Source organism: Nansenia antarctica (genome assembly GCF_963989245.1).
Source record: "Nansenia antarctica genome assembly, chromosome: 1".
NCBI classification, from domain to species: Eukaryota; Metazoa; Chordata; class Actinopteri; order Argentiniformes; family Microstomatidae; genus Nansenia; species Nansenia antarctica.
In genome coordinates, this window is record NC_137674.1 from 90,000,130 (window position 1) to 90,020,450 (window position 20,321).

The 20,321-nt window shown below is 44.6% G+C and overlaps 1 protein-coding gene across 1 annotated transcript in view; it reads right to left on the bottom strand.

Annotated features, from left to right (window-relative positions):
* Positions 1-3,285: 3,285 nt before the first annotated feature.
* The window catches only part of cog6 (component of oligomeric golgi complex 6), a gene marked incomplete at its 3' end in the record, with an annotated part of 48,925 nt that continues 31,889 nt past the window's right edge, over positions 3,286-20,321 (bottom strand). The window contains exons 14-19 of the mRNA XM_080538148.1: positions 18,942-19,073; positions 14,585-14,752; positions 10,665-10,772; positions 7,473-7,526; positions 6,673-6,752; positions 3,286-3,433 (exon numbers count right to left, since the gene is read on the bottom strand). Of these exons, the coding sequence (XP_080394274.1) occupies positions 3,286-3,433; positions 6,673-6,752; positions 7,473-7,526; positions 10,665-10,772; positions 14,585-14,752; positions 18,942-19,073 (690 nt within the window). The remainder of the gene's footprint in view (positions 3,434-6,672; positions 6,753-7,472; positions 7,527-10,664; positions 10,773-14,584; positions 14,753-18,941; positions 19,074-20,321) is intronic.

Genomic DNA, 20,321 nt, shown 5'->3' on the forward strand with positions numbered 1-20,321 from the left:
ATTTGTGCCTCAGCACTACACCTGATTTTCAATCCAGCAGCTGCCATCAATCCGTCCAGACTGTCCAGGGCCCAGAACCTAGGTCTTCAGAGGCTCTATAAGAGTTTAACACTAGAACAGCCGTGTCTATGTTACCTACTATAAGAGTTTAATGACCCCACCCATGGCTGTTCTAGTAAAACTCAGTATGTGTCTATGGAGATGCACTTGAAACTGTCCTAAAGGGACAGAAGCCATGCGCAATAATAGAAGTCCTGTTACAGGTCATCAGTATAAAACCCTGTCGCCTTTCCTCCAGAAGAGAATTTAAGCAAAGAAACTCTGAGGAATCTGGACCGGAGCCACTGCCAACAGGGACTTGGATGGGTGGAGGGTGTATGGGTGTATGGGTGGATGGTGGAGGGTGGATGGTGGAGGGGTGGAGGGGTGCATGGTGGAGGGGTGGATGGGTGGATGGTGGAGGGCTGGTCTATTTAAAGGGCTTCAGAGGCTCCCCCCCCTCCAGATGCTGAACTTTGTGGTATTCCTTCTGCTCCTTCTGCTCCCTGGACTCAATGTTCTGGCCAGCGATATTTGAGCAACATCCGGTGAGCAGAGGCAGTCCTGGCAGGCCGGCCGGCTCGACTGCCAAGATCCAGTTGGCTGCAGCCGGCCAATGATGTCATGACCGAGTCTGGGGCCAAACAGCGTCTCTCCTCGGCCCCTCCCTCAGCTAGCAGGGCTGCTATCAGTGTTTACTTATCTGCTCCGCTCTGCAGGGGTGGGACAGACAGGTACTGCACTAGTCTGATAGAGGGAATACTGTAGTGTACATGTTAGGTTATAACAGACCTGTTATATATATATATATGTTAGGTTATAACAGACCTGTTATATACAGTATATATATATATGTTAGGTTATAACAGACCTGTTATATATACATATGTTACGGTACATGTGGGAATACGGTACATGTGGGAAAACTAGGGTTAGGGTTAGGTGCTATGTCGACTTGGTACATGCTGGCATGTCTAACCCTAACCCTATCCCTAACCCTAACCTTAACCCTAGCACCCTAGCACCTAACCCTAGTTTTCCCACATGTACCGTCTTCCCACATGTACCGTAACATATATATATATATGTTAGGTTATAACAGACCTGTTATATGTATATATGTTAGGTTATAACAGACCTTTTATATATATATATGTTAGGTTATAACAGACCTGTTATATATATATATATATATATATATATATATATATATATATATATATATATATGTTAGGTTATAACAGACCTGTTATATATATGTTAGGTTATAACAGACCTGCCTGGAGAAGGTCTATGACCGAAAGCTCGCGCAATAAACAACATCTTTTGCACCTTTCAGTCTGACTGTTCTAGTTGAAATACTGGATGATCAAAGCGTATATCTATATATACTATATACTATACTATATATATATATATATATATATATATATATACACACACACTGTATATGAACCCACAGCTACCACAGCTGTGCGTTCTACCACCCAGTATCCTTACATTTTCTAAATCACATCAGGATAAGCTAGTATGAAGCTATGTTGCAGTTTTTCTGTGTAGGAGGCAGGCTCATTTACAAGACGTCCAACTAGTGGTCTTTGTGTGTAAGTAGCAGCATCCCATTGTAAAGACTATGGTCATGTGACCCTGGACAAGGACAAGGCCTCTCGTGACACAGCTGTCACGTCTACAGTCACATCAGCACTAACCGCCTCCCCACCGCCGCCTCTTATCTCATCAGCAGTTGTGGGTCTATTTTTACTGCTGCTGAGACTAGAAATAGAAAGCTGCTGTAAGCTAAGATCATATCAGATCAAACCTTCTCTAAATATAGCTGAGCAGGAGAAGCCTGCCAGGCATGTTCTGCAGTTAAACGATGGCGTGACTGTTTGACTGTTTGGGCCTGAAAAACATGAAAGTGGCATTGTCTGGAGACACGCCCCCAGCTAGGCCCTGATTGGCCCTCGCCTCGACAAGGCGGCCACAGAATGTCATTTAATGTCTTTAACTATCTCTCTCATTTCATATCTGCACATTTCAGTGTATTTTAATGCAGCTCAGTAAAAAGTTTTAATGAGAAGAAAGGCAGAGCTGTTCCTAATTATAGATCAGGGCGGAGGCAAAGATACCCTGAGAGAGAGAGAGGGAGAGAGAGAGAGAGAGAGAGGGGGGAGGGAGGGAGAGGGAGAGACAGAGAGAGACAGAGACAGAAAGAGACAGAGAGAGAGACAGAGAGAGAGACAGACAGACAGAGAGAGAGAGAGAGAGAGACAGAGACAGAGACAGACAGAGAGAGAGAGAGAGAGAGGGAGAGAGAGAGCAGTAAGCTTCTCTGGGTCATTTCTCTGCTCCACGACCTTTCGTTTAGCAGACAAAGACTCAGAAATCCATCTATCCATCCATCCACACAATCACCAAAGTCTCCATCAGTCTCCCTTCTTCATATATTTAATCAAATAATATTTACAAATATCAGTTATCATACAACGTTTATATTACACTTCATTTCCTTTCTTTTCCTCTTCCTTTCAGTTTCTCTTCCATGGCAGGAGTCCACACAAGGTCAGGGTCCACACAGGGTCAGGGTCCACAGAGGGTCAGGGTCCACACAGGGTCAGGGTCCACACAGAGTCAGGGTCCACAGAGGGTCAGGGTCCACACAGGGTCAGGGTCCACACAGGGTCAGGGTCCACACAGGGTCAGGGTCCACACAGGGTCAGGGTCCACACAGAGTCAGGGTCCACACAGGGTCAGGGTCCACACAGGGTCAGGGTCCACACAGGGTCAGGGTCCACACAGGGTCAGGGTCCACACAGAGTCAGGGTCCACACAGCCTCCCAGGAAACTAAGAGTCCAGAAGACGTCCTCAGGGAAGCCAGAATGTGGGTTCAGATGACGTCTTTCTAGGACGTCGTATGGACTACAGAAGATGATTCTGTATGATGATTCTGTAGTCCATAAGACGTCCTAAAAATGTCACCTGGACGTCCTAGAAAGACGTCATCTGAACCCACATTCTGGCTTCCCTGAGGACGCCTTTTGGACTCTTTGTTTACTGGGTTCATTCAACGTTCCCTCTCTGGTCTTCAGCCACACAGGCGGGAGTAACCATGGAGACAGCTGTCTGTCAGGAAGTAGGAGTCTCAGGACAGGAAGTAGGTGTCTCAGACAGGAAGTAGGACTCTCAGGACAGGAAGTAGGAGTCTCAGACAGGAAGTAGGAGTCTCAGGACAGGAAGTAGGAGTCTCAGGACAGCAGGGCCTGGACCTGCGGGGGGGAGCGGGGCAGCAGGCTCTCTGGCTCCTTGTAGCCGTTGGCGGGGAGGCTGACGGCTGCATAGACCTCCCCGTACGCCCGGCACACCAGCTCTGTCGACTGGCGGAAGATCTGGTCTCTGAGAGAGAGAAGAGGCAGAGTTAGAGGAGATAGAGGGGTTAGAGGGTGTGTACTAGGGGTTAGAGAAGAGGCAGAGTTATAGGAGATAGAGGGGTTAGAGGGTGTGTACTAGGGGTTAGAGAAGAGGCAGAGTTAGAGGAGATAGAGGGGTTAGAGGGTGTGTACTAGTGGTGCAATGGAACTTTGCTGCCCTGTAGGCGAGCACAAGGGTCTTGAATCTGATGTGAGCTGCTGTCAGGGTGTGAAGGAGGGGGGTGACATGAGAACATTTAGGGAGGTTGAACACCAGACGGGCGGCAGCGTTCTGGATGAGCTGCAGAGGTCTGATGGCGATAACACAACTGATTAACCTCAATTCAGTTTCACTTACTTCAGCTAGAAAACAGATGTGTCCACTCACTCAGTCCAAATGTGTTATGTAAATGTCTGCTTCAAAGGCAGCACAAGTCCATTCTAATTGTTCAGTTTATTTACTAAATACTTGATAATCAGTGGGAGATGACATAGTGGTACATGTGAAACCCAGCTAACAGCACCACTGTTCATTCGTGTTTTGTTTTTGTTCATATAATTCATTTATCTAACTTAACATTTCAATAAATCAAATGTAAGTTGACACCTGGCTAACTAGCTCTATGTCTGAATTCAACATAAGCAGCTAGCTAGCCTCTAAGTAAAGGTTTCTAAATGCTTTGCTAGCTAGCTCGCTCTGATTAGATTAGCATATTGCTGCAGTTTCGATATGTCATATATATGTGTATATAAACTGTATATGTTACGGTACATGTGGGAATACGGTACATGTGGGAAAAATAGGGTTAGGGTTAGGTGCTAGGGTGCTAGGGTTAAGGTTAGGGTTGGGGTTAGGGGTAGGTTTAGGGATAGGATTAGGGTTAGGGTTAGACATGCCAGCATGTACTAAGTCAACGTAGCACCTAACCCTAACCCTATTTTTCCCACATGTACCGTATTCCCACATGTACCGTAACACACACATATATATATATATATATATATATATATATATATATATATATATAAAGTGTATATATATATATGTGTATATAAAGTGCTCTACAGTCACAGGGAGGTTAATCACTCTGTTTCTGCGGCGCTGCATTCAGCTACAAGGTTATTACCTCCTCAATGTTGTTGTGTTGAATCAGCCTGGTGATTGGTGGTGATTGTATTGGTATTGGTCATCAGATGGTCAGATTGAAAAGTACAACATTGTGTTGTGTGTGGGAGTGTGTGTGTGGGTGTTATTTTAGTGGGTGTGGGGGCAGGCGAGAAAAGAGAGTGATAGAGAGACAGAGAGAGAGAGAGAGAGAGAGAGAGAGAGAGAGAGAGAGAGAGAGAGAGAGAGAGAGAGAGAGAGAGAGAGAGAGAGAGAGAGAGAGAGAGAGAGAAATGGACCAGAAGCTAATGAATGAGCCCTGCCCATTAGCCTGCGGGTCCATTAATAGAGAACATTAACCTGCGGGACACAGAGTGCTGCTCTCAGCTCTTTATTTCCTGGTAAACGTGACTCACAGCCTCAACCCTCCAATAGCAGCGCTGCCCCAGACCCAGTTAAAAGCATGTGCCTCTCGTCTCTGAACAATAACACACACACACACACACACACACACACACACACACACACACACACACACACACACACACACACACACACACACACACACACAGCTATTCATGAGACATCTCTGAGTGTGTGCATGGTTGGGGTTGTATTAATTTAGGGCTGGGTGGTATTAGTGTTTTGTTTGGACTCTAACAATGACGAGACTGCATGTAGATGGTTGTAATGGATGTATGACATGGTCATATAATAATATTACATTACAATATATTAATTACAATATTATTGTATTGTTGATACAAATTCAAGCTTTTCATGACGGTCGAGAGAGGACGCTGGCGTTGCTTGTTCGCCGCTTCTCTGCCCGAAATCTACTAGGTGTAATTGGTGTAAAGCTAGGTGTAACTGCAGTATACAGAGTAGATTGTCCTACAAAGACACTTAGATTTAGATTTAGAAATAAATAAATTAATTAGACCCCTATACTTTCTTTTATTTAGTTTTTGTTTCTTTTTATTATTACTACTCAATCTTTTGAGTTTGTAAAACGTCTTTGAGTGTCTAGAAAAGCGCTAGAAAGTCTAATGTATTATTATTATTATTGTTATTATTATTATTAATAATAATAATAACCCCATGTATTATTATATATCCCCATGTAAGCAACATGTCCTTTTACCACAGTGAATGCTGCTCAAACTCTGCAGTAAACATGCTTGTTTCTAAAGCCTCACTGGCACAGCACCACAATATGTTCACACCTTCTCCTAGCATATCAGCCCAATAGAGCTCTCAGGTCTTCTGCTAGCATATCAGCCCAATAGAGCTCTCAGGTCTTCTGCTAGCATATCAGCCCAATAGAGCTCTCAGGTCTTCTGCTAGCATATCAGCCCAATAGAGCTCTCAGGTCTTCTGTTAGCATATCAGCCCAATAGAGCTCTCAGGTCTTTTGCTAGCATATCAGCCCAATAGAGCTCTCGGGTCTTCTGCTAGCATATCAGCCCAATAGAGCTCTCAGGTCTTCTGCTAGCATATCAGCCCAATAGAGCTCTCAGGTCTTCTGCTAGCATATCAGCCCAATAGAGCTCTCAGGTCTTCTGACGCTGGTTTTCTCTGTGTACCACATGTACAAAAGAAGAGATTTGGTGAGGCTGCATTCTCATTTTATGCTCCAGATTGTGTCTCACTGCCAGTTTACATTAGGGATGCAACCTCAGCACATAATGTTCAAGTCAAGACTAAAAACCCATCTTTTTAATATTGCCTTTAAATGACTAAATAATTAAATGATGATTATATAATGATTGGAGCACTTTGAGCTGCAATTTTTTGCAGGAAAAGTGCTATACAAATAGAGGTTATTATAATTGTTATTATTTTTATTTTTATTATTATTATTATTATTATTGTTGTTGTTGTTATTATTATTGTTATTATTGTTATTATTATTATTATTATTATCATTAACAGACACATCCTGTCTTCCCAGCAGACACTCTGGTTCTCTAGTTAGGGTTAGGAGTTCCAGTTAGCAGAGGGATTAGTGATGTGAGGGACTTGCAGACAGAACGATGATGAGAGCACACACATGTTTTATTATGATTAAACTTCTACAGGTGAGGGTGAGGGAGGAGGGAGGAGGGAGGAGGACTCACTTGATGGCTGCGCTGAGCAGGAAGTTGAGCTGAGGCATCACGAAGGTGTCGGGGGAGGAGAGGTAGCGGTCGAACTGGACCTGAGAGAGAGATGAGAGATATGAGAGATATATGAGAGAGATATGAGAGAGATATGAGAGATATATGAAAGAGATGAGAGATATGAGAGGGATATGAGAGAGAGATGAGAGATATGAGATATGAGAGAGATATGAGAGAGATATGAGAGATATATGAGAGATATATGAGAGGGATATGAGAGAGATATGAGAGAGATATGAGAGGGATATGAGAGAGATATGAGAGAGATATTAGAGAGAGAGATATGAGAGATATGAGAGATATGAGAGAGATGAGAGAGAGAGAGATATGAGAGAGAGATGAGAGATATGAGAGAGATGAGAGAGATATGAGAGAGAGATAGAGATATGAGAGAGAGTTATGAGAGAGAGAGAGACAACATGAACGAAGCCAACATCAATAATGAGAACATGAAGAATTTGTAAATGATTCCTATGCAAATCAGAGACCTATAAAAACAGATTTAAAAATTACATTAACTATTAACCTTGGATTAAGATGACCCTTTTAGCAAAGGGTATTTCTGTGTTTACATTTTAATACATTTGCAGACATTTCTAAAAACTAATTTTCACTTTGTCATTATGGGGTATTGTGTGTGGATTGATGACAAATGTATTCATTTAATCAATTTTAAATAGTCGATATAATAGAGTCTATAACACAACAACATGTGGAGAAGGTGAAGGGGTGTGTTGACCACAGCCTCTGTGTCTCACCATGGCTGCTTTCATAGAGGAGCTGTCCATGCTGGGCAGGTTGGACAGAGGGCCCTGGACAGAGGAATAGACCAATCACATTTAAGGACACTGCAAGGTCCAACCAATGGCTGGGGGGGGGGGGTAATGTTAGAACGTAACAAAGATGGAAAGGTTGAGGTGGTTAATGAACTCAGTTCCTGTTCCTGGTCTGTGTTGAACCCTTCTGATGCTGCTAACCTCTAACCTCTAGTTGACTTTGTCTTGTTCATCAGTCTGGTCTGAGGGTGAGCACACACTTGCATGCATGCATTCACTCACTCACACACACACACACACACACACACACACACACACACACACACACACACACACACACACACACACACACACACACACACACACACACACACACACACACACACAGACTCACACACTCTCACTCACACACTCTCACTCACAGACACACACACACACACACACACACAAACTCACACACTCTCACACACACACACACACACACACACAGACACGCACAGACACGCACACACACACTCTCACACACACTCTCACACTCTCACACTCTCACACACACACACACACACACACACACACACACACACACACACACACACACACACACACACTTCCATGCAGCTATAGCCTCCTGAGCCCAGCATCCCAGCATCCCTACCTCTGCTCTCTCTGCCTCCGGCCAATCAAATGAGACAGAAACGGAACTTCCCAGAAACACAGAAACACTTACCAGCCTAAACACATTTAACCTCCCCGGTCCTCCTCATGTCCTACAGACAGCCTTCCTCATGCACACGTCCTACAGACAGCCTTCCTCACGTCCTACAGAGTGTGATGTAGAACATGTAAGGATACTGGGTGGTAGAACGGACATATCTAGGACAAGTCCTGAAAGGAGGGTCCTGAAATTTGATCGAGTGCAAAGATATAACATTTATTTTACTCACAGGGTCAAACGGCTGTTCTAGTGCTAACAGTACATCTCCAAGTCCCTTGTCCCTATCCTCACCCTCAGTACTCAGCCTGACGTCTGTTTGTGTGATTGGCAGCGTGTGTGACAACTCCTTCAGGAGAATCAGGCTCCATTAAGGTATGGCGCTTTTATTTCCTGACCAGTGGTTGACAGCTGCTGAGTCTGAAACGTTGTTCTACCTACGACAGCCTCACCATGGTAACCATGGTAACCATAGTAATGTCTTTTTCTGAAGAGGTCAGGGAAATAATGAAGTCTATGCCGGGGGAAATTACCCAGAGAGGCAATTTGTTTAGCCGCTGGGCACTTAGAGAGGACGCAACAAACACACCTCACTACCATTAGAGAGGACGCAACGAACACACCTCACTACCATTAGAGAGGACGCAACGAACACACCTCACTACCATATAGAGGAACAGAGGACGCAACAAACACACCTTGCTACATACAGAAGAACAAACACACCTCACTACATACAGAAGAACAGGGTTTCATTCTGATCTAAAGGTCTGGTGCTTCAGTTCTCCCAGGGTGGAGAAGATACTAATAACTATGACTGTGTAGAAGATATAACTGTTGTCATTGGCCCCAGAATGGCCCTTGGTACGGGTCAATGTGAGGTCACAGACCAGACCAGACCAGACCAGACCAGACCAGACCAGACCAGACCTTTCCACAAGACCCAGAGCAGTTTAAACCAGAACCAGACCAGACCCATCCAGAACGTAGGTCATTCAGCTCAATACGTTGATAATAATAAGAAAGAAAATGCGAATACGTGTTTCCATGAACTGGTTTGGGGCGAATAATCTACAATAACCTAGAATAATCTAGAATAATCTAGAATAATCTAGAATAACCTAGAATAACCTAGAATAATCTAGAATAATCTAGGCTACGTAAAGCGTCATTTTGTCAGCGGATGACGACACAGAGAGGTACCTGGTCTGTCAGACCTGACTAGAGGACACAGAGAGGTACCTGGTCTGTCAGACCTGACTAGAGGACACAGAGAGCTACCTGTCAGACCTGACTAGAGGACACAGAGAGGAGGTAGCTCACCTGGTCTGTCAGACCTGACTAGAGGACACAGAGAGGTACCTGGTCTGTCAGACCTGACTAGAGGACACAGAGAGGTACCTGGTCTGTCAGAAACTGACTAGAGGACACAGAGAGCTACCTGTCAGACCTGACTAGAGGACACAGAGAGGAGGTAGTTTACCTGGTCTGTCAGACCTGACTAGAGGACACAGAGAGGTACCTGCCCTGTCAGACCTGACTAGAGGACACAGAGAGGAGGTAGAGAGGTCCCTGGTCTGTCAGACCTGACTAGAGGACCCAGAGAGGTACCTGGTCTGTCAGACCTGACTAGAGGACACAGAGAGGAGGTAGCTCACCTGGTCTGTCAGACCTGACTAGAGGACACAGAGAGGAGGTAGCTCACCTGGTCTGTCAGACCAGACTAGAGGACACAGAGAGGAGGTAGCTCACCTGGTCTGTCAGACCAGACTAGAGGACACAGAGAGGAGGTAGAGAGGTCCCTGGTCTGTCAGACCTGACTAGAGGACCCAGAGAGGTACCTGGTCTGTCAGACCTGACTAGAGGACACAGAGAGGAGGTAGCTCACCTGGTCTGTCAGACCTGACTAGAGGACACAGAGAGGAGGTAGCTCACCTGGTCTGTCAGACCAGACTAGAGGACACAGAGAGGAGGTAGCTCACCTGGTCTGTCAGACCAGACTAGAGGACACAGAGAGGAGGTAGAGAGGTCCCTGGTCTGTCAGACCTGACTAGAGGACACAGAGAGGTACCTGGTCTGTCAGACCTGACTAGAGGACACAGAGAGGAGGTAGCTCACCTGGTCAGTCAGACCTGACTAGAGGACACAGAGAGGTTCAGACCAGACTAGAGGACACAGAGAGGAGGTAGCTCACCTGGTCTGTCAGACCTGACTAGAGGACACAGAGAGGTTCAGACCAGACTAGAGGACACAGAGAGGAGGTAGCTCACCTGGTCTGTCAGACCAGACTAGAGGACACAGAGAGGAGGTAGCTCACCTGGTCAGTCAGACCAGACTAGAGGACACAGAGAGGTTCAGACCAGACTAGAGGACACAGAGAGGAGGTAGTTCAGACCAGACTAGAGGACACAGAGAGGAGGTAGTTCAGACCAGACTAGAGGACACAGAGAGGAGTAGCTCACCTGGTCTGGGAGGTGCTGCTGGACGCAGCTGTAGAGGTGACTCAGCCCTGCTCTGGTCAGAACGAACGACGCCTGCTCGTTAATGAGGGTGTCCAGATGAGCCTCGATCTGAGACAGACACACAGACAGACAGACAGAGAGACAGACAGACAGACAGACAGACAGATTAGATTAGATTAGATTCAACTTTATTGTCATGGCAGAGTACAGTACTATACAACGACATGCAGTTTAGCATCCAACCAGTACAGAGTACAGGTACAGATATTGATATAAGGGCATGATATGAATAGAACAAGAATGGTAGTGATAGGTAACTATGTAATATACAGTATGTGCAGAGGTAGTATTGTAAACATCAGTATAGTTTAGACGTATATACAGTTATAGGCTATATACAGTTATGAGTTATATACAGTTATGAGCTATATACAGTTATGAGCTATGTACAGTTATGAGCTATATACAGTTATGAGCTATATACAGTTATGAGCTATGTACAGTTATGAGCTATATACAGTTATGACAGGGGTGCAAACTGGCGATGGTCCAAAAAGGTGACACTTTTTTTAGCATTAACAGTGGTCTAACAATGATGCGCGTGTAAGTAGCGATGGCCCTGACCTTAAAGGCCAATGCACACAGCGTGCGATTTCTGTTGCACGACAACATTCCATTTTGAAGTTTGCATGGAAGTCTATGAGAACATCGCATCCCAACACACACGGCCCCGATTTTAATCGCACGGCGAAAATTCGATTCCATTCATTTTGAATGGGACAAAGCACACGGCGTGCGAGTTTTGTCGCACTGTCAAATTTTGCAAATGTTGTAAAAGTTTGTGGTGCGACGGATTATTGCATCACAATGGGACAATTGGGAAAACTTCAACTGGTCTATCTAAATTAATTGAGTCACTCATAACGGGGAGAGAGACTGGAGCATACATTTTTGACTGTCTCCTTTTTTGAAAGAAGTTAAAGGCTGAAGGTCTGACCCAAAAGGTCTGATACAGTACCTACGGTACATGAAGGGTTTATGATGTACAACATTATCATTTCATTTTCATATCATATATTTCAAATACATACTGGCACATCATTCACTACTCCGTGGCACAGCTGTCATTAGAAATGTCTCGCCTTTTCGCTAATTGCATGACGACATCAATGACCTATTTTAAAACATATTTTTAACTCTCCAAAACAATGTGTGACTTTGCAAGGCAGGATAGGGTGAAACAGAAAAGCAATCAGAGACATGTAAACATATTTTGTTTCTTGACTGTGTGTTTCTATGACGTGCTGAAGATTGAAGGCTATCGTAAATCTTTGAACAAGTAACGTTATTTATACTTATACTATATATATTATATTCGTTTACTATATATTACTATATATATAATATTAGTTTACTCATCTACGATATCGTTTTTGGCTGCACGGGGTTGGCAGATTTCTAATCTAGCACGACTGAATGACCAGCCAAATTATACACATGTTGTATAGACACTGTCCACTGAAAACCGGACTCTGGCAACCCAACATTTATATTTACTCTACTGTACGTAGGCTACGTGTATGTAAAAATGGATGACGAAAAGCTGATAACGTTTATTCAGTGCCATAGGGAGCTATGGTTTTGTTCATATCGGATTTCTCTGTTGGACGGCGAGAGGACTAGTTGTCAAGATGGGGGGAGGTGATCTCGTAAGTATTAGCAAGGAATGCTAGCTAGCGCATTGACAACATGCGTTTGTTTGTACTTTTACTAGTGTAGCTAAACTATTCTGTAACTATTCTGACAACACTGATGTGTGTATTCAGTCGGACGTTGTAGCTCCGTGCGATTGAGAATCGGTTTACAAATGCTAGCCAGCCAGCTAATGAAGCTAATCGACATCATGCGTTTGTTTATAATGACTAGTAGCTTATGGTTTGGTTATGTTGTGGCTCGATATGAGCATGCTTCTATGTGTGGCTTTATAAGCGTGCTGTGGCTCCAATAGAGCGTGCCTTTTTTGTACACTGTTTGTAATGGTAATTAGGGAAACCAAGTCTAACTTATTGAACTATGCCGTCCTCCGAATCTATGTCCGCCTGATCATCGCCCATAATAATAAAGTGGCTTTTATAATACACCTTTCTGGCTGTGTGTTTTGTGCGCTCCCTCTCCTGCCATTTTACCAATACCCCTAAATCAGGGGACCCACATATTTTATCACAATATGTCCAGTTGTATCTTGTAGAAATTGTGGAAGCAAGGCAAGCAATATTGGTAGAGCCTATTGTAATCAGCCTGCCTGGTCCGACTACGTAACAATTGAGAATGGAATGTTGAGGTGCAACAGAAATTGCATCGCACGCCGTGTGCATTGGGATGCGATTTTTTATGATTTTCTCATAGACTTCAATGGTGTGAGTTGAAAATGGAATTTTGCGGCGCAACAAAAATCGCATCGCACGCCGTGTGCGTTGCAATGGAATGTTGTCGCGCAACAGAAATCGCACGCTGTGTGCATTGGCCTTAACACCCGCATAATTAATGTAAGCAACCTGTTCCTAAAGTAATTATGCGGGTTCCTGCAGGTTTCAACAAGTTACATTTAAGACCTTTATAAGACCGTTTCTAATAGATTTTAAGACCTATTGAGCAAGTATTGGTATTAGACTCACATTCATTGATTCTTTTCATTAGCAATGCTGGGTGATCTGTTCTGTTGCATATAGAACAATGATAATGTAAGTTAGCCTACTTTATCAATTTCTTGATTCACTTCCATTGCTTCTCAACACAATACTAGATATAATAGCATAAATAACAGAATAAACTCACACACTTAGGCTACTTACACTCACTTACACTGCATAGCCTACATACTGAGATATGGCACACACACACCTCTCACAGGAGGGCCACACACACGTACAGGTACACACACACGCTACATTTACTAAAACACACACACACCGTTGCTACCACTGCAAGTTTGAAGAAATTATAACTTCACATGCCTACAGTCAAATCGCCTCCTACGGCGATTATCATATCGTGGCCTCTTGTCTTATCATTTCACGTGGCAAAATATCAGGGTTTTGGGCGCAGCTTAACCAATGTCACACGAGCAATAAGTGTGCAAGTTTTGTTGTATATGTTGTCTCTCATCCGCACGCGTCGTATTCCCACGCAGTGGGTCTGGCAACAATAATACATTTTCCGGTCTGACTTAAAAAAAAAAAAACGATTCTACGCAAGTCTAAAGCACACAGAAGCCATTAAAAAGGTTTATTTTGAAAGTCTCGCCCTGTGTCTGATCCTGATGTTATAGAAGCAGCGTAGCAGCATGGAGAGGTGGTGTAGTAACACCAGAGGTTCTACAGAGGTAGTGTAGTAACACCAGAGGTTCTACAGAGGTGGTGTAGTAACACCAGAGGGTCTACAGAGGTAGTGTAGTAACACCAGAGGGTCTACAGAGGTAGTGTAGTAACACCAGAGGGTCTACAGAGGTGGTGTAGTAACACCAGAGGGTCTACAGAGGTAGTGTAGTAACACCAGAGGGTCTACAGAGGTAGTGTAGTAACACCAGAGGGTCTACAGAGGTAGTGTAGTAACACCAGAGGGTCTACAGAGGTGGTGTAGTAACACCAGAGGGTCTACAGAGGTAGTGTAGTAACACCAGAGGGTCTACAGAGGTAGTGTAGTAACACCAGAGGTGGTGTAGTAACACCAGAGGGTCTACAGAGGTAGTGTAGTAACACCAGAGGTTCTACAGAGAGGTTCTGGTGGACCAGAGGTTCTACAGAGGTTCTGGTGGACCAGAGGTTCTACAAAGAGGTTCTGGTGGACCAGAGGTTCTACAGAGAGGTTCTGGTGGACCAGACAGTTCTACAGAGAGGTTCTGATGGACCAGACAGTTCTACCTGGAACTCCAGCATCTCCAGCCTCTTGTCAGTGAACTCAAACAGCGCCAGCGTGGTCTTCATCACGTACAGGGAGTTCACCATGTAGGTGGCCATGTCTGCTGTGCCCAGGTTACTGGCCGACACCGTGCACAGCTGGAGCAGGGGGTCCAGGATACACGACAACACCTGGGAGAAAGAGGGAGAGAGAGAGAGAGCTTTACTATAGAGGAGAGACAGACAGAGACAGAGAGAGAGAGAGAGAGAGAGAGGAAAGAGCTTTACTATAGAGGAGAGACAGAGAGAGAGAGACAGAGAGAGAGAGACAGAGAGAGAGAGCGCTTTACTATACAGGAGAGACAGAGAGAGAGAGAGAGAGAGAGAGAGAGAGAGAGAGAGAGAGAGAGAGAGCTTTACTATAGAGGAGAGACAGAGAGAGAGAGAGCTTTACTATAGAGGAGAGACAGAGAGAGAGAGAGAGAGGAGAGAGAGAGAGAGGGAGTTTTACTATAGAGGAGAGACAGAGAGAGAGAGAGAAGAGCTTTATTATAGAGGAGAGACAGAGAGAGAGAGAGACAGAGAGAGAGAGAGACAGAGAGAGAGAGAGGGAGTTTTACTATAGAGGAGAGACAGAGAGAGAGAGAGAGAGAGACAGAGAGAGAGAGCTTTACTCTAGAGGAGAGACAGAGAGAGAGAGAGAGCTTTACTATAGAGGAGAGACAGAGACAGAGAGAGAGAGAGAGAGAGAGAGGAGAGCTTTATTATAGTTGCTTAGGTGTGGCTGTGTCTCAGGAGGTAGAGCCGGCGTCTAATGATCGCAAGGTCGGCAGATCGGCGGTTCAAGCCCCGGCTGGCCACATCTCGTCGAGGTGTCCGTGGGCAAGACACTGAACCCCAAATTGCTCCCAGTGAGCGGGCCGGCGCCTTGCATGGCAGCTTGCTGCTAGGGATGCTCCGATTTATCGGCCACCGATTTAAATCGGCCGATTTCACTCCAAATGACTCGATCGGTGATCGGCAAAAATGGCCGATCGCAAAAGCCGATCTTTTAAGTTATTTTATTGTGGGAAAACGTTATTTTTATGTTGCGATAACTTCTCAACAGGATTTTACAGGGTTCGTTCAAACTATCGTAATTCTTGAACTATATGTGCAATCGAAAAAAATCCAACAGTTTCTGAAAGCAGATTCGTTGCACTCTCTAACCATTTAGGGTTATTACGGTAGTTCACCCCAAAAAATAATGCATTGACCTCAAAGCGTCATAGGAGCTGGAGAGTGATTTCAAGAGAAGCGGTATTTTTTTATCATACAGCCCCAAACACAAACACGTCCCAAAACAAAAGTATTTACAAAAGCCTTACCAAACAGTAGTCTATGGCAAACGAGAATGGTGAATCCAATCCATAAAGTATTTAGTGATCGTTAAACTGTTGTTTATTATATTGAGTGGGTACTTTACAACAAAAAAACTACGAGTCGGTGAGTGGTGTAGCTCTAGGCTGCGTTCGTAAATTCGCTCTGGAAATCTGACCAGCAGTCATGGAATGCCTCTTGTCCAATCAAATTACTTGGTCCCTTTATGACGTTGAGCCCAGTGTGCCCTCCGGCGCTCTCAGAGCGAATTTACGAACGCAGCCCTAGACTGTCTCGCGTCGCTTCTACCATGCTGCTACGCTGCTTCTATAACATCAGGATCAGACACAGGGCGAGACTTTCAAAATAAACCTTTTTAATGGCTTCTGTGTGCTTTAGACTTGCGTAGAATCGATTTTATTTTTATTTAAAAAGTCAGACCGGAAAATGTATTATTGTCGCCAGACCCACTGCGTGGGAATGTGCGGATGGGAGACAACATCAAAACGTGCACTTATTGCTCGTGTGACATTGGTTAATGGACGAGCATTCTAATAAAATAAATTTACAACGTTAAGCTGCGCCCAAAACCCTGATATGTTGCCATGTGAAATGATAAGACAAGAGGCCACGATATGATAATCGCCGAAGGAGGCGATTCGACTGTAGGCATGTGAAGTTATAATTTCTTCAAACTTGCAGTGGTAGCAACGGTGTGTGTGTTTTAGTAAATATAGCGTGTGTGTGTAGCTGTACGTGTGTGTGTGTGTGTGTGTGTGTGTGTGTGTGTGTGACCCTCCTGTGAGAGGTGTGTGTGTACCTGTGAGAGGTGTGTGTGTGTGTGTGTGTGTGTGTGACCCTCCTGTGAGAGGTGTGTGTGTGTGTGCCATATCTCAGTATGTAGGCTATGCAGTGTAAGTAAGTGTGTGAGTTTATTCTGTTATTTATGCTATTATATCTAGTATTGTGTTGAGAAGCAATGGAAATGAATCAAGAATTGATAAAGTAGGCTAACTTACATTATCATTGTTCTATATGCAACAGAACAGATCACCCAGCATTGCTAATGAAAAGAATCAATGAATGTGAGTCTAATAACAATACTTGCTCAATAGGTCTTAAAATCTATTAAAAGTGTTCTTATAAAGGTCTTAAATGTAACTTGTTGAAACCTGCAGGAACCCGCATAATTAATTTAGGAACAGATTGCTTACATTAATTATGCGGGTGTTACGGTCAGGGCCATCGCTACTTACACACGCATCATTGATAGACCACTGTTAATGATAGATCTAACCATCTACGGACAAAAAAAAGTGTCACCTTTTTGGTCCATCGCCAGTTTGCACCCCTGCGTATGTAAACCATGAAGGCCACGTTTATGATGTCTTTTATACAGCCATATCGACTGACTTGGGTCTGTGTTTGCTTGGTGCCTAATGGATCAAGACTTTTGTCTAAAAAGCAAAATATATGTACCGTATTTTCCGCACTATAAGGCGCACCTTCAATGAATAGCCTATTTTAGAACTGTTTTCATATACAGGACGCACCGGATTATAAGGCGCATAGAATAGATACTGCAGTCAAACGTTTGACTGGGGTTGCGTTACGCCCAAGCTCCACCTACTGCGTTGCGTCACCTCTCCATCGGTGTTGTGTCAACTTCCCGTTGTCCAAGCTCCACCTGAGCGTTCTCACCGTCAACGTTCTACCTGCTCCACTGTCAAAAATATATATTTTTCCACCTCAAGTATCAGCCGTTCGTCATCCATTTTTGCAACAAGCGTCAAGGACCTGCGGTGATTCACAGCTGACTCGCGTGAATAGCAATTCGCAATAGCTGCAACCACGAGATATAGAGTAGTTAGCTACAAGCATTTTCAATCTGCTATTATCTCTATTAGTGGATTAACCGCTGTGGTGATTTAACAGCTGATAAAAATACATCAAGTAGACTACAAACAGAGCAAAACAACACCAGAAAACAACCAATAGGCTATACAATTATAACCAACAACCAATATGTGACAGCTCCTGGTGAAATGTGCAACGTACTTTTTCAGTTTTTACACATGCTTAAACTACAGATTGTAAGCTTTCAAATGATGTGTCATACATTCAAATCAGAGAAAGATTGAACACGACAGGCGTATTTGAATGTTGGTTCACCTCAAACACTGAATGGGAGAAAAGTGACTCTGACCAAACCACAACAAACGCTGCTAGCGGCTAACAGCTAACAAAACACATCGCTACGAAGGTCTAAACTGTATTTTAATAACATGACAACATACTGGGAGAACATCGACATGCTAAAAACACATAACTACACATAACTAGATGAACACACAGTTCTTGCTTTTGAACACGAGCTAAAACGAAACTATGTTTACAAGTCAACCCTCCCTTACCGGTAGCCTCCGGCAAACGAGAATAATGAATCCAATACACAAATGATAAGTGTTTAGTGATCGTTAAACTGTTGTTTATTATATCGAGTGGGTACTTTAAAACTTCAAGTTGAAAGCACCAAGAATCTCACTTTGTTCCCTCGGAAACTCTGTTTAGTCTTCTTTACTTGGGGTCTTGTGGTGTGGGACTGTGAGTAAGCACAGTATACCGGTGTTTACTGATTACCGTAATGCTGCAAGCGGTGCGGCTTTGTAGTTTACCAGTCGTACTGAAACATTTTGACAGAGCGCCTTGAGCGCCGTGTACAACCAGTATGGATCAACAAATTAACCAATTGATCCATATATAAGGCGCTCCGGGTTATAAGGCGCACTGTCGTTTTTTTTGAAAATTAAAGGCTTTTAAGTGCGCCTTATAGTGCGGAAAATACGGTAGGCTATTATCCAGTCAGTAGGCCTACAGTTATGTATTTAAAAAAAGATTGGTATCGGTATCGGTAGATCTTGAGGAAAAAAATCGGTGATCGGTATCGGCCCCAAAAATCCAGATCGGAGCATCCCTACTTGCTGCTGTTACCTGGGCGTTACCATGGAGACAGGGGTGTTACCTGCGCGAAGTCGGCCTGGCGGGCGTCCAGGGGGACCACGGAGGAGTCGTGGGAGGCCAGCACCTCCCGCAGCAGAGCCAGGGTCTGGGTCAGGGACGCCGTGGGCCCCAGGTCTGGGGGGGGCAGCTCCACCTGGACCAGGGACAAGAGGGGGAGGAGGAGGAGGAGGAGGAGGAGAGGGAGGAGGAGGAGGGGGAGGAGAAGGAGGAGGATGGGGAGGGGATGGAGGGAAGGGCAGACGACTGAAAACAAGTTGTTCTCTCAGGCCAGAAACATCTACAACATCTACAACATCTTCATCTGTCTTCTACAGGACAGAGAGGAGCCTTTCACAACACAATCACATCAGGACTGTCACCTCATAACACTCAGGGCAAACCACAGACAGAGTCTCTTCTCCAGGCTGTTGGCTAACCTCCGCCTGCTGCTGTCTAAATGAGGAGCCCCTCCCCCCCCCGGGCCCCTGGAACATGTATCACACTGCCCATCCCCCCCCCCCCCCCCCCAAGCACTACGGCCCTCTAATATAGCTCATTATGACAAGGCTGTGTTTCCAGCATTAGCTTTGGCTTGAACAGTAACCCCTCTAAACTCCCTGGCAGATGTGATTAGCCTCTCCGCTAAGGGGATCAGTCGTGTTACGTTCTATTGATCAGCTAGCAGCAGGGTTGTTTTCACAGAGCCCAGATCAGCTCAGTTCTGGGAACATTCGGAAGCCAATTTTGAGAAACTTGGACGCTTAAGTGCTTAGCGTAGCTTAGCCTAGCGTCCACGTTGCTAGGTTGGACCTAGGTGTTTACCAGTTGTGTCTCTATCCTACCGTGTCCATGTTTCATCTATAGTTGTGTCTCTATAGATGTTCTGGATGTTTAATATATAGTTCTCTCTCTATAGATGTTCTAGATGTTTCATCTATAGTTCTCTATAGATGTTCTAGATCAGGGGTGCTCACACTTTTTAGGCTTGTGAGCTACTTTTCAAATTACCAGCTCAACAAGATCTACCAACCAAATAAAACATATTGCCATTGCTGCGAACACAAAAATGTACTGTAATAATAACAAATTAAGGCCACGCTACACTGTTTCAAAATCAAAGAAGAGATTTATTAAACTATATAACAAATATTCACACTGGTAGTCCATTAACATTAACATTAACTCAGGAGCTCTGAGTGGTTTACACCAGACTGGCCAGTGCCAAGCCAGGTGCCATCGACGTCTCCGGGCGGCGGAGTGTGTGTGTGTGTGTCTGTCTGTCTGTCTGTCTGTGTGTGTCTGTCTGTCTGTGTGTGTGTGTGTGTGTGTGTGTGTGTGTCTGTCTGTCTGTGTGTGCATGTGTGTGTGCTTGTGTCTGTCTGTCTGTGTGTGTGTGTGTGTG